At 39.4% G+C, this 15,086-nt stretch overlaps 1 protein-coding gene across 4 annotated transcripts in view; it reads left to right on the forward strand.

Moving 5' to 3' along the window:
- Window positions 1-1,193: 1,193 nt before the first annotated feature.
- LOC127610374 (arginyl-tRNA--protein transferase 1) overlaps window positions 1,194-15,086 on the forward strand; it is a 38,840-nt gene continuing 24,947 nt past the window's right edge. Inside the window, exons 1-8 of one of the 4 annotated variants that reach the window (XM_052080481.1) lie at window positions 1,194-1,383; window positions 3,499-3,562; window positions 3,697-3,759; window positions 3,882-3,985; window positions 4,100-4,321; window positions 8,250-8,464; window positions 10,839-10,967; window positions 12,062-12,190. In XM_052080481.1, coding sequence (XP_051936441.1) covers window positions 1,284-1,383; window positions 3,499-3,562; window positions 3,697-3,759; window positions 3,882-3,985; window positions 4,100-4,321; window positions 8,250-8,464; window positions 10,839-10,967; window positions 12,062-12,190 — 1,026 coding nt within the window. In that variant the 5' untranslated portion in view covers window positions 1,194-1,283. The remainder of the gene's footprint in view (window positions 1,384-3,498; window positions 3,563-3,696; window positions 3,760-3,881; window positions 3,986-4,099; window positions 4,322-8,249; window positions 8,465-10,838; window positions 10,968-12,061; window positions 12,191-15,086) is intronic. The other 3 variants (XM_052080483.1, XM_052080482.1, XM_052080484.1) reach the window with 3 other exon arrangements.

Genomic DNA, 15,086 nt, shown 5'->3' on the forward strand with positions numbered 1-15,086 from the left:
ATTTCCTCTTTCCCATTTCATTATGCACACACAAATCAGACTCTTATCATTCCTAATTGCTAAACAGATTAGCTTTATCCCTGTATCTTATGTGTTGAATGGTGGGAAGTAACAATGTAGGCTACCAAGTACTTCTGAAATACAGCTACTCCGTTACGGTACTCGGGAGATGACTTTTTTACAGTAAGTATATTTTTTTCAGTTGATGGTCCTTGGAAGACCTGAGCATCTATTTTTCTGATGATCTTTAATGCCTTAAATTTGAAAACAAATACTGTATCTGTACCTTTTATTTGTTGCAATACTTTGTCAAAATCGGCAGGTTACGATTTTCAATCTTTGTGGATGATGACATGATGCAACAAAAGATATAGGTAGAGAGAGCTAAATGCTACCGTGATTGACATTGTGAGTGTGATTGAGATGTTGGGGACTTATAAGGTTAAAAAAACGGACAGTACTGTATCAACATAGAGCAACATCGGCTACCTTGAAGCAACTTAATAGTCATCTTGCGGTGTACAAAAATTCTCAAGTTCATTTGAAAAAAATACATACAGGTAGTGTGTTGTTCTTGTTGTGTTTTTTTTTGTAACATTTGGGGGGGGGGGGGGGGTAGTAGTTGGCTCAAATCTGTCATGTCAGCTCAGTCCTGATTCGTCTATCACAATTTAGCTTACAGCAAAGCAGTGCCCAGTGATTTTTTTTTTCGTTTTGGGAAGAGCACTATGCAAAATAAAAAAATGTGTGCAATCCCCCTTCCCGTTGTGACAAATGATCAAAACGGGCTTCATCTTTTTACATCAAATTACAATCAAGTACAATTCATTATCTGCACCTACTTTTGTAAGCCTCTTTTTCGAATCAATACTTGAACTATTTTAACCACGGTGTCTTATGACACAATTATCTGTAATTGTACTTAAGTACAGGACTATTGTGAGGGTCGATGTTGACTTTTCTTTATGAGGAATAAGGAAAATCCCACGGTCGCTTGCTAATGACGTCACACGCGTGGTGCGGCACAGGCACAAATTTGACGCGAGAATAAAACATTAAAACCGTAAGCACTTTTTTTTGCTTTACCACAAAGATGCCACTTAACAATAATAAATGTTTGAACTCAATTGGTTGTGTTCGCCATAACGGTAAAGCATCTTTGAAATTAGCTGTGGTCGCAATAAAGTTTTCTTTTGCCTCAAGGTGGTGCGCTATAGTACTTGTCTGGCCGGCGACTTCCTTCTAGCCTGCACCCTCATCTGTCATCGGTTTTTGGACTAAACATGGCTGGAAACAATTGCTATACGATTGTAGAATATTTCGGTGGGGACGACGGTTACCGCTGTGGTTACTGCAAAAATGAAAAGGGAAACTTTTCTCATGGTAAGTGTTGAATCAGAGATCCTAGTCTAGAATTTACCATTTACAAACTAGCTCTCCTGTCAGCGAACGCATTCACCGATCCCTTATTTTGTAATAGATGTTATCAGCCATTTAAATACGTACAAGGTGTTTTAAATGCATACCACTGTAATAAGTGTTGCTTGGGCCCGACTGTGATGGTTATTTTAGCCTTTCTCCTCTCTTAGCATAAAGTTTTTAATGTTATCTCGAAAGCCCTAATCGGTGTGCATTGGGGAATGTAACGTGCATCTCAGAAGAGTCTTGTGTGCAATGTTGTTAATTTGGTAGTGACGCTGTCGTTTATACCACGATAAACGGTGTAACGTGAGCAGTTATGGAGAACTGGTGTGTCACCAACTAGCATCGAGCTATCTACTGCTCGCACCATCACCAAGATGTGACCGCCTATGCAGCACTGTCTGCTCCCAGTTGATGCCTTCCAATCTTTGTGGAAGTTCAGAGTTGCAGTGAGATGTGTTTACCATGCACAGTCGTGTCTTTCCTGACTACTTGTTCCAAAGTTAGCTTTCCGGTACAGTACATGAATATACAGTACTCATCCGGCGGTGTGACTGCATTTATGGCCCAAATTACAGTTGCCTGTAGCAGAGTGACGTTTCACAATTTCGTGACGTCATATGGGTACATTTCAATTCATTAGAGTACAGTGGGCGAGTTTATTTATTTCAGTATGAGTGTTCAAAAAACGGAACTCTTTTTTTTAATATACATTTTATTTACATTGTCTAAACACAGTGATTTAACCCCCCCCCCCCCCCACTCACACACACAGATTATTCTGGTTGTTGGCAGCATGGAGATGGAGTTGTTTGCATAAACTCGGTCCTCAAGGGTCGCTGTCCTGTCTGTTTGCCATCTCTTCCTGCTGCAACACAAATGAATCAGCAAAAAAATAATCGTTTTTTTTTTGTTGAATAACTACAACGTATGACAAAAATAATGCCTTTCTAATACCCACCCAACACATGTAATGTAAAACAATCATATGTTATGCCTGTAATTCATCCTGTGCCAAGAAATGTTATATATATATTTTCATTCATCAATTCATCGGCTGATTAATCGGTTATCAGAATTTTATTCTGCCAAATTTCAGAATCAGCATCAGTCTAAAAAACTCCACCTAGTGCAATATTTTATGCTGACTTGCAAAGCAGCCTCATTTTCTGTGTCAAGAGGGATGAGACAGTTTTGCTCCAATTAGGACCGACATCGTTACTAATACAGCCAGTGAATGATGCAGACAAGTGATACTCTAATCTCAGGTAAGAGTGGACTTGTTACATCATGGGAGCAGCATAAATGGTTCAGATCTGGAAAAGTAATGTGCTAAAAAAGTTAAGTCTCATGAGCAGTCACTTCCATTTTCAATGAAGAAAATAAATGGGTGCATATATGTCACTTTTGTAACCTGGTTAATATTAAATTGCTGTGGTTTAGATGTAGAGTACAACAATGTGCTGGTTGATGTAGCTCTCAAGCTGTGTGTTTATGATTGTTGCAGATACGGTCAGAGGTTGCAATGGGATCTTTGCTCGCAGTCTTGGGAACCGGGATGCAATATCCTGTTTATACAGTTAATAAATACACTTCATACTTCATTGGGGGACTATGAGAATGTTTCTTGGCAATACTTCAAGATGACGAAACACACTGTCACACACACTGCCATCAGGGAAAGCTTCAGGGATACAAAGTAATTCATCGTCGTAATCTACCAAAGAGACACTTCCATTTTATTTAGATCTTTGTGATATATCTTTCTTGAATTTTTAAAAAGTCATGACGTGTTTTTTTCTGAGGTGTTATTCATTTGGATTAGAGGTGATAAATGACGAATCACATCTGATTACCATATTTAAATCATGTGCAACCGACGTTCATGTTCAAATTAAGTAAATCCAAAGATTTTTTTTCCACTGTAGGGCAGACTCAACAAGTTGCGGACGTGCTATTATGTAAGATTTAGGAAGAGCATAGAAAACGATTCTCACCTTACTTTCTTGGCTCTGTTGTAAAATAAAGCTATAATGTACTTGACCAATGTAGCTTGATGATCAATTTTTGCTTCAGGTATGTGGTCTCACACCATGACAGTACAAGACTACCAAGACCTCATAGACAGAGGATGGAGAAGGTACCAAGTATTTTTTTCTGCCTTACAACTCGTTTCAACCAGAAATAATCGCATACTTCTACTGTAAAGCTAAATATTTTCACCACATTTCTGTAATTTTACCTTAACGTTATACATGTTTTTGTTTTCAATAGAAGTGGAAAATATGTTTACAAGCCCATAATGAACAAGACCTGCTGTCCACAATATACCATCAGGTAATGATTTCCAAACATGATGGCGTGAGCATGCAGGCTCATTGTTATTTATATTCATTTGATGACTGAAAACATTTGTTTGGAAGAATTGTAACCAAAGATGCTACTCTGTGCTTTTCAAGATGCCATGCTGCAAAATTCCAGCCTACCAAATCCCATAAGAAAATCTTGAAGAAGATCAATAAATATATTTGCAAAGGAATATTGACGAAAGAGAGTGAACCTGGTGAGTATTGTGAATATTTTTTTGTGTGTGTTTAAGAAGATGGTTTTATTTTATAATTTTATCCCCCACGTGTTGTATTATTATTTCGCTTTTTGTTTGTTTTACTTTTTCTAGGGGAACTAATGGATTCAGTGTGCGAAGTCGAAGGTCCTCAAGAACCAAGTAAAGGAATTGAGTGTGCTATTACAGACATTCAGAAGGAGGTAGCAGAGTTTCCCGCTGTCACAAATGTCAAGTTGAATGAGGCAGATGTCACACCCACTGTCTCAGAGCCACCTCGAAAAGAGCCGGGATCTGTCCTGGATGGCAGAACAACAGTCACAGCTCCTAAACCTGGTACGAAATCACATAGCTTATGTGATGGTTCTGCTTTTGGGTGGTCAGTATTGCTAAAAGTGGAGTATTGATTTCACTGTATACTACATCATTAGTACATTATCTTCTTTAATAAATAGATGTCTCCCCTTGATGGCACCCTCCCTGTTATCCCACTCGGGAAATGACAGGTGGTGCTACGAAGTTGCTGTAGTTACATTTAGATGCTTTCCAGGGTGTCATGGTTGACGACCGGTTAGCACTACCGGTATTTGCTGATGATACAACTTTCTACTGTTCTGGAATAAATCTGAAACAGCTCCTGACAACCGTAGAAAACGAATTAAATAAATTAAAAAACTGGTTCGACAGAAATAAATTGTCACTTAACCTGAAAAAATCTAAGTTAATTGTTTTTGGCACAAGACCAATCAAACACCAAGCTAAAATTATGGTAAACTCAATTGAAATAGAAAGAGCGTATGAAACCAAGTTTCTCGTATTAGTAATGGACTCAAAACTATGTTGGAAACCACGTATCGATAACTTAAAAAGAAAAATAGCCAAAACCGTAGGATCCTCTACAAAACCAAGGAAGTGTTAAATAAGAGATCTTTGTACACATTATACACTTCATTTTATTACCATATATGACCTACTGTGTGGAAATATGGGGAAATGCCTGCAAAACAAACACACTCCCTATTCTCAAACTACAAAAAAAAGCAATTCGAATTATTAATAGATCAAAATATACGGAACCCACAAATCCACTATTTATCAAATTAAATACGATGAAATTTTATGACCTGGTTGACTATAAAATCGCCCAATTAATGTACAAAGCACACAATAACCTGCTCTGCCAAAACATTCAGACGTTTTTCGAAATTCGAGAAAGCAGCTATGAATTAAGAGGTACCAACTCATTCAAAAAACTCAAAACAAGAACAAACATCAAGCAAAGAAGTGTATCTAGCAAAGGTGTTAATCTGTGGAATAATCTCGAAACGGACCTGAAAATCGCTTACTGAGTTCAAAAACAAATTCAAAAAAATAGTACAGACAACCTACATCAATCAGAGTTAAAATGATAAATTCTAAACATTAAATATAATGATAAATCAGAACTCAGTTGATAAATAGAGAAAGGTATTTAAATATCCATTATGAATACAATAGAATATTGACACAAGAGTGCCAGGGTGTGGATGTATATAATCCCGATACAAACCAAAAGTTGTAAAAATATCACGGTTAAGGGTAAAGTATGAGCCTTAATGGAGACTTCTTTTTTCTTTTCTGATTGATGTAAAAATGATTTAGTAGATATAAACGCATAACGGGGTAGGACTAGATAAGTTTTTTACTTCTTGCTACTCCCTTGAACATAATAACTTTGTTGAATGAAGACTGATTTCTTTCTTTTTACTTTTTTATCTACAGTGCCCTCCATAATTATTGGCACCCCTGGTTGAGATGTGTTTTTTAGCTTCCAATTATTTTATTTTTTTTCTAAATAATATGGGACCTTAATGGAAAAAAAGAGAAAAATCCAACCTTCAATACAAGTGCATTTATTCAGTGGGGAAAAAATCCCACATAAAGAAATAATTATTTGACATCAAATAATGTGTGTCACAATTATTAGCACCCCTGGTGTTAATATTTTGTACAACCCCCTTTTGCCAACAAAACAGCACCTAATCTTCTCCTATAATGTTTCACAAGATGGGAAAAGACAGAAAGAGGGATCTTCAGCCATTCCTCTTTGCAGAATCTCTCTAAATCATCCAGAGACCTGGGTCCTCTCCTCTGTACTCTCCTCTTCAGCTCACCCCACAGGTTCTCAATGGGGTTGAGGTCAGGGGACTGAGATGGCCATGGGAGGAGCTTGATTTTGTGTCTGGTGAACCATTTCTGTGTAGATTTGGCCATATGTTTAGGGTCATTGTCTTGCTGAAAGACCCAGTGACGACCCAGCTTCAGCTTTCGGGCAGAGGGCAACAGATTTTGATTTAAAATGTCCTGGTATTTCAAAGCATTCATGATGCCATGCACCCTAACAAGGTTCCCAGGGCCTTTGGAAGCGAAACAGCCCCACAGCATCACTGACCCACCCCCATACTTCACAGTGGGTATGAGGTGCTTTTCAGCATGCGCATCTTTCGTGGTACGCCAGACCCACTTAGAGTGTTTGTTGCCAAAAAGCTCAATCTTGGTCTCATCTGACCAAAGCACACGGTCCCAGTTGAAGCCCCAATACCGCTTGGCGAACTCCAGACGCTTGCGTTTATGATTGTGAGTGAGGAAAGGTTTTCTCCGTGCATGCCTCCCAAACAGCTTGTTGGCGTGTAGACAGCGCCTGATGGTTGATTTGGAGACTTTGTGACCCCAGGATGCTACCATTTGTTGTAATTCTGTAACAGTGAGCTTTGGAGATCTTTTGATTTCTCTTACCATCCTCCTCACTGTGCGTGGTGGCAAAATAAACTTGGCTCCTCGTCCAGGCTTGTTTACCACTGTTCCAGTTGTTTTGAACTTCTTAATTATTCCTCTCACAGTGGATATGGGCAGCTGCAGTTGAGTGGCAATCTTCTTGTAGCCTCTGCCTGACCTGTGAAGGTCGACGCACATCTGCCTCACTTGTATGCTGTGTTCCTTTGTCTTTCCCATGTTTAAGAGTGGATAAGAGAAATGGCCTCGGTGTCACGTCATATTTATACCCCAGGGAGACAGGAAGTGATGAATTACTAATTAAATGTTCCTACATACTCTGGTAAACTTTGTAAACTACTGTAGAAATGACAGAAATGCTTCAATTATATTTATTTCCTGGGAATTGTTAAGGGTGCCAATAATTGTGGAACAGGTGATTTGATGTCAAATAATTATTTCTTTATGTGGGATTTTTTCCCCACTGAATAAATGCACTTGTATTGAAGGTTGGATTTTTCTCTTTTTTTCCATTAAGGTCCCATATTATTTAGAAAAAAAATAAAATAATTGGAAGCTAAAAAACACATCTCAACCAGGGGTGCCAATAATTATGGAGGGCACTGTACCTTATTTTCTGTCAAATTATTACTGTATATGTTTTATGTACAATAAACAAACTCGCAACATCCGCCTCAGGGTGCAGAGGTGCAGGGTTCGATTCTGGCTCCAGCTTTCCTGTCTGGAGATTGCATGTTCTCTCCGCTTGGGTTTTCTCGAATATTCTGGTTTCCTCCCACATCCCTAAAACATGCACAGCGGGTTAATCGAGCACTCTAAATTGTCCCAAGGTGTGACTTTGCGCAAAACGTTCGTCTAAGTGTGGCCTGCGATTGACTGGCAACCAGTTCAACCTGTACCCCGCCTACTGCTCAAAGACGGCTGGGATAGGCTCCAGCACGCCCATGACATTTGTGACAGTAAGCAGACCACATGATGGATGGATGGATGCTTTCTATTGAACATCCATCCATGCCAGGTTTTCCCTTTTACTGGTGTCAAGATGGGGTATTCCTCGCTTACGTTGATGGAGGAGGAGTTGGAAAGTGAGCTGCTGGTTGCGTTTGGCAATTTGACAAGCTGGAAATGGTCCCCATTTCCTTATTGCTCCAAACAGGATGTGGGCGTATAAACTGTTGACATGGGATGCCCGTAGAGCTGGAGGGCTTGGCAAGAGATGGTGGTGGAAAAGGAAGATTAGAAGAGAGGGAGTCAGGTGGGGGCTGAGACAAGATTGCATTTCCACAGAGAATGTTCACGTTCTAAGTCATACTTAGTGCTAATGACGTCACCAGCAAATGATACTTTATTGCCAATGGAAATGGAGCATGTGTTCTTAGGATAATGTCAGTTCCACAGACACACTCATACAAAAGAGTGAGCGTTGCAGTTTGTGAAGCTGCACATCTTCAACACTTTTATTACGGTACTGTCTTCTCTCTCTGGGATGCAGGTATAGGACTTGACCCCAACCGACCCCCTTGTCGCAAGGCCAAAGATTTAAGAAAAGAGCGCCGCCATCAGAAGGAGCAGTTGAAAAACAGCGGTGTTGGGGTCTCCTCCACCTTGACCACTAGTCCTCCTACTGCCACTCCGACAAACCAAACCAAAACTCTGGAAGATTTCCTGACAGAGACATGCCCTGACAGTCCATCTCATTGCCTTGAGGTAAGCAGTAGTGGTTTCCTATCTCCTTTGTATCTTACTTGAAATAAGCATTTGCCTGTTGTGGTGACTGCAACAAGGTTGAATTGCCGCTTCCATCATCAGGAGCCTCAGTGACTTCACCATGTTTATTATGTTTTGAGGCTCAATTGCCAAAGCACAGTGAGGAAAAAAATGCCTTGTTCCCAGTCTAAGATCAATGGAATTGTAGACACACCACAGACTTCGTCATGTTACCCCGATGATGACATTCAAACCAAAGCTACCACATCACTAGGAATGAAAATGAACCTTTGGTAGGGAGTCAGAGTGATTTTGGAGCTGTCCCTGGCAAAGGTCCGAAAATGAGGTTGGCAAAGTCGCATCACTTTTGGTCCTGACCAAGACTTAAAACAGATGTAAACACTGTCTTTTGTCAACTCACTCTTCTCGCGGGTGTTTGAGGATGCATAATGCATCTGGATGCAGGGCCAGAAGCTTTCCAGTTGCTAACTCAGAATGTGTACCTCTGACGAAGCACAATACTTTGTACTGAAAAGTATGATGTCCAACAGTGTGTTTTACTTTGAGAGCTACTCTTGACACACTGTACTGTTTACAAAGTCCCATTATTCCTGGACAGTTATGTCTAAAATACTGTGAGCAATCTTGGGGCCAGACTTTTAATTCAGAACACTCAGTGTTTTGAATAAAGGCTTTATAAATAATTTCACGGTACCTCCAATATATACGTATGCATTTTTCAGACTTGTACTTACTTTCAAGACATATTTGAAAAAGAATAGACAGGCGGTAATGACAAAACACTAAAACAAAAGTGGCTTGACTGAATACTAAACTGGCATTCACGTTTTGATGTGACTGCCGTTGAACCCGTGTTGTAAAACTTGGTCATTAATTTAACCATTTTAAACAAGTATCTTAATCCAAATCAATTTTTCAGTTTTTGTTTGTGTTGGTGATGTTCAGTTCTCACCCACCAGAGGGCAATGTGATAACATGATTCTGTGTCCTCATGGCAACATCACTCTTTCAAAAACCACTTCACTGGTCACACAGCTTTCTACTTTGTTTTATTTTTAAGGAAAAATCATTTGAAAAAAATGGATGCAAAATTGTTTAGTTTAGAGATTTGGAGATACTCTACTGTGAAGCTTAACAGCTTCCATGTGAAGTGGAACACAGCCTAATGAAGTACATTGACTAAATATTAATAATATTCAAGTGGAGTGTGAATCTTATTTCCCTCCCACAAGTACAGAAAAATCTGATAATTTTTTTGTAGACTGAGATTTTGTCCATACATGGTTAGGGAAAAGCGCAAATTGGATGACAGTTTCATTAAAATTTATTGGCATCATAATCAAACTTAGATTCATATATTTTGGCTTTATTTAAACATTCTTGGGCAGTCAAGTATCCAACTATTTGCTATTTGTGTAATGTTGTAGTACTGTTAAGATAGCCTCTCCCCCCAAAAATCTCACTACTATGGTGTGATTTGTGGCGTGCCTCAAGTAGTATATTCCGTCAAAACACATCTTCAGCACTGAAGCATAATTAAAAAGATTGAATTGGGAAATATCCTTTTATTTATAAGGATTTGTTTAACTCAGAAAAGTAGATGCCAAAAGTCATCTGAGACCTGCCCTCTTCAGTCCAAATCCAATAAACTGCGGGCTCGAGCCCCCTTCGTATCTGCCTAGAAGACTCGATGGACTCTGTGTCTTTGGCCAATAAAAGCCTTTGTTTGGAGATGTGGTTAATGACACAGAGGCCGATTCTGAGCACATTAATAATTGAGTTTGTTTGATGTTAGAAACACTCACGTTTTTTCTTATTTTGATCAGTCTAACAAGATCGTTGATCCAACATTTGTCAGCAAAGACTTTCTGATGCATTTTGATTTTTGAATAAAGTTTATTACATAAAGAAAATTAAAACTTTGGTCTCAGTGGACAAGGTGAATCACTAGAATGGTTGATGTCCTTTTTTTCATAAATCAATTTGGTAACTTTTCATCTCACAGTACATTTTTACAGATTCTCAGAGCATGCTGTTCTCCATCTCATCTTGTTTCCCTTTCAAAGAAGGGATCATAAGAGCAATAGCTCTTTTGGAGAACAGAAAACAAATTGCTGTAGTTGCGGTCAAAAATATCAACAAAGGACGACTTGAGATCATAACGACACAGAGCAAGGAGTGTGTGTGTTTGTGTGTGTACCGTATACGTTTGTGTGATTCTCATGTCACAATGCCTTCATAATGGTTCTCTCTTTGAGTTGTTTACTTTTTCATATTGTACCTGTGATATTTTCTGTACCCCCATTCCATGTTGATGCTAACTATTACCTGCCTGTATTTTTATTTTTTGAAGGTGAGGCTAGTGCGCGCCAATCCCCCTTGCCCGCAGTTCAAAGCCTCTTTCGACGCCTCCTACCAGGTGTACAAACTCTACCAGATGGCAATTCACAAGGACCCTCCTGACAAACCCTCCGAGAGCCAGGTCAGGGGGTGGCAGGCATAGGTCAAGCTGCTGTTAGCCTTCTCACAGCGGGTGGGAGATGATAGATATGCATTTAGAAGGACATTTGCAAACAACGGCAATAATAGTTCTAGTAATGATGCTTATTTCGATTGATGTCGTAGAATCATTCCTTTCTGCCTTTTAAGAGTCATTTAGTTTTATTAAAGAAAGAAAAAAGTATTGTCTCTACTTCACTGTCAGACCAGTGGACTACATATTTGTAGATGTTTCATACATGGACACAATATCAAAGATGTCAGTGTAAGTGATAACCATTAGGTTTCAATCTGAAATCACATGTATGTGTCAAAGAATGGGGGATAATGAGGCGAAAATGTTTCCATACGCCACGGCTGAGAGCAGTGTTTCTTCAGGTGTCTTGAGTTGGCCTTGAGGTAGTCGGTAGGGTATTTATTCTAGTCTGTTTTCTGAGGGGCGGGGGGGGGGGGGGGTGGTCAGCTTGACAGTCAACCCCCGCCCCCAGTTTTCAGAGTTCAATCTCATCAGTGCCTCTTCTATGGCCAACATTCATGCTATATTACATTGATAAATAATCGATTGTAAAAGGGGAATCATTTCTGAGCACCTCCTACACACTCATGTTGGCAATGTCATGCTGCTGGTGCAACTCGGCCCTCCATATCCCTAAGTGGTACCAAAAGGAGTCACAGGTTGGGTGCCATGTTGGAGTCATGTTTACGGTTCCATTGTGCAGTTTTGTGAAAGAGGTGATCGCAGATTGACAAATTTGATATGCTTTCTTGAAGAGGGGTCAAGGTAATGTCCTAAAAGTCAAATCATGTCTAAGAATGCTCAATCTGAAAAATTGCGGGCCATGCGCTAGCCTCATCTTCAAGTTCCCTGTTCAAGTGTGAGCTATTTAAAAACGTATAGTCTCCATTCAGTCTCCTCGATTCTTATGATTTTATTCCATTCATTTGTACTTTTTGTACAGCAGTAAAAGGAATCTGTACGTCATTTGCGGCTGTAAGCACGATCAAGGTGACTGAAGCAACATCAAACGGCACTCGTTGATCCTCATTGCTCTTCCCTTTTACACTTTGTGCTTGAAGGTGAGGCTAGTACGAGTCAGCTTTGAGGACCCCCACTTTACAGCATCATATCAGCAGTCTGTGGCCCTGTACACCCGATACCAGATGGCCATTCATGGGGATGATCCCAGCGAATGTAGTGAGAGTGAGGTACTGCCCTGTTTTTATTCTGTACGCTCTGTAGGGCATAAATACTAGGATTCAATGTGTAAAAATGTAATGTTTGTTGGTAAGAAGAACTTGGCAGATATAAGACAATCCAGTAGAATGATTATATCATAACATTATTGCTTATACTCTCATAAAAGATGATGCTAAAATCAATGTGAAAACAACAACAGAAGCAGTACTTGGATAGAATATCACGCATCAATAATTTCTGACCATGATTTGTTACGTAGAAGCAAATGTAGCCTTTCTCAAAGGCTCGCCAGGGCAAGGGATAGCATTATAAACACATACAGCACAACCGGCTCTGAGGAGATAATTTTATTTTAAGGCATTATTCTAATGAACATTTTTTTTTTTAAGGAGGAGTTTCTAGAGGTGCATGCAATGCATATACCGTAACAAGACCTGCTAACAACGTCATCTTTACGTCCTGGGGCAAAAAATCTAATATTCGTTATGTTTTGTAGCTGTGTGCAATATGTGTTCACCTGCTCTAATAAATGCAAAGTGGAGAAAATAAAGCCAAGTCAACATGTAGAACTACAAACATTTTTCCACTAACCTGAGTGGGCAAGTTGTTTCAGAGGGCTGGAAAAACAATCTCCTCCCCAAAATGTCTGCCAAAAGGCATGGGTAAAATGGCCAAATTTGCTGTCTTGTAAAAGTAAGGTAATTCATTAATTGTAAAAGTAGTATGATTTGGCAAGAAGGCAATGGCAGATTCTTTCCGAGTGTCTTAATACCAGCGGTTATACCAGGTTCAGATCAGTTTTTTTAACCATAGTGATCAGAAAGGTTCAAGAACATAATGTAAAGTCTTTCAGAACAATCTGTCGCTGCATTTCTTTTGACCAAGTGAATGATGGAATATGTCGGAGATATTTTGCCAGTAGACTTCTCTGGTGTTGATGCATATTGTACAAGTGCATTGTCAGGTCAGTCAGCTGCATACAAGGTAGATGCAAGAGATTTCCACAATTGCTTTTATTGAAACTTACTCTCAATTTTATAAATGGGATGTTACATAGATGTACCTTGAAAGCAAGTATATCTGGAGTATCTCGTCAACAACAAATACAATGCTAGGTCTCTGCTAATTTTAATACGTTTAATACCCATTTCCCTGTTCCTAAGTACGACTGTAAGGCCACCTTCATTCAGGCAAGGTGGAAGTGAACTGTTTAAAATGGCTTTAGTGTTTCTCTGAGTTCTTTTTTCCCCAAAAAGCGGATGTAAAGGAGATCCGCTTATTCTTTCTATAACATTCACTTAAAGTTGAGGCACATGCTATACAAAAGCACTACCAAGCGCACTGTTCACTTACTGTACCTGACTCTTTTGGTGAGCCGTGACTGGCTTCCAGCACATGTGGCTTTCATTGTCAGGAGAAAGAAAGAAAAAAAAAGAAACAAAAACTGTTGACTCTGTACTCCCCATTTTGGAAAAAGACCTCCACTTAAGGAGTTACCCATGAAAGTGAGCATAAACTTTACGAATGATGATAAGACGAATAAGTAGAAGGGGGTGAGGGGAAAAAAGACAATATTTCATTTACCCATAATCTTTTTAGTGCAGATCTTCAAAGATATGATGACATTGGTTTAGCTTCAGTACATTAACAACAATCTGTGCCCTCCCCCTCTTCTCATATGGCAAACAGATTTCCACAAATCCATATGGATGGGTACGGAACAGAAGAAAGCGTAATTGTATCTTTATTTATTTATTTATTTATTTATTATGTGGCCGTTCTATTTTATGACCTGTTGCACTGAGCAGTATTACACCATGCACTCAATTTGGAGGGGTCAAATCTACCACAAGCAACTAATGTTCACCCTTGGAGACCTGGGCTATTTGTGTGTGTCTGTGTTTATTTTTGAAAAACACACCATGTTTGAAGAGCACAATTGTGTAGGGTCCTAAGAATTACGTCGAAGCAAATGAGTGTGTTTATACGGTGCGTATGTGTGCATTTTAGACCTTAATTGTGTGCAGATGCATATGAGTGTTTACTGGAGTAAAAGGGAACAAAATAGGAAGTGATGTCCTCCATGTGGTGCCAATGAGAGCGTTCCAGAAGGTACTCGAGACACAATCTGTTTGCGGGCTATTGTGTGGTTGCGTCAGTGAAGGGAAGCTGAGATTGCATTCACATGCCGTAATGGTGTTGCCTTGCTGTCAACACCTGCATGTTTGACTGACACCGCGTTGTCCTCAGCTCATGCCGGAAATAATGCAGCGATGATCTAATTAAAACTGACCACACGCACATCGAAAATGCCTTTGTGAAAATGTGTTTACTTCACACATACACACGTTTATCATCAAATTCAAGGATGTGTAGTTTGTTTGGAGACTCAAATATACCCGGCAGCTTGTTTTACAATGGTAGATTTTAAACTGTATCACCTATTACCTGCAGCTGTTTTTACTGAACAGTTTTTGTGAGTTTTCAATAAAAGTGTTAGTGTTTTTGCCTTTCAGCATGTTCCACATTGTTTGGCTTTGCTGTTGGTAATGCGTTGACTGTAAAGTTAATCGAGGAAAATGTCAGTTTTGTGGCATTCTTACAGATGTAGTTTTTTTCCCTAATTTTTCTTATCATAAAAAAAGTCCAAATATATCTGCTAAAATATCAGTTGAGCACACCATTATTAATAATTAACATTATTATCTCACATAATCTAATCAACGGTGTCCAAACTTTTTTAACCCAGAGTCACCTGTTGAATAAATGCACAACCAGGCCGCTCATTCATGTGAGGCTACATATTTGTCTCACCTGAGGATAAATGTGTACGCATTTGTGTCCCTCTTAACTATTGAATAGAATATTGAGGATGTTTCTAGCCAATGACTTGACTGAGAGAGG

Source organism: Hippocampus zosterae, chromosome 11 (genome assembly GCF_025434085.1).
Source record: "Hippocampus zosterae strain Florida chromosome 11, ASM2543408v3, whole genome shotgun sequence".
NCBI lineage: Eukaryota > Metazoa > Chordata > Actinopteri > Syngnathiformes > Syngnathidae > Hippocampus > Hippocampus zosterae.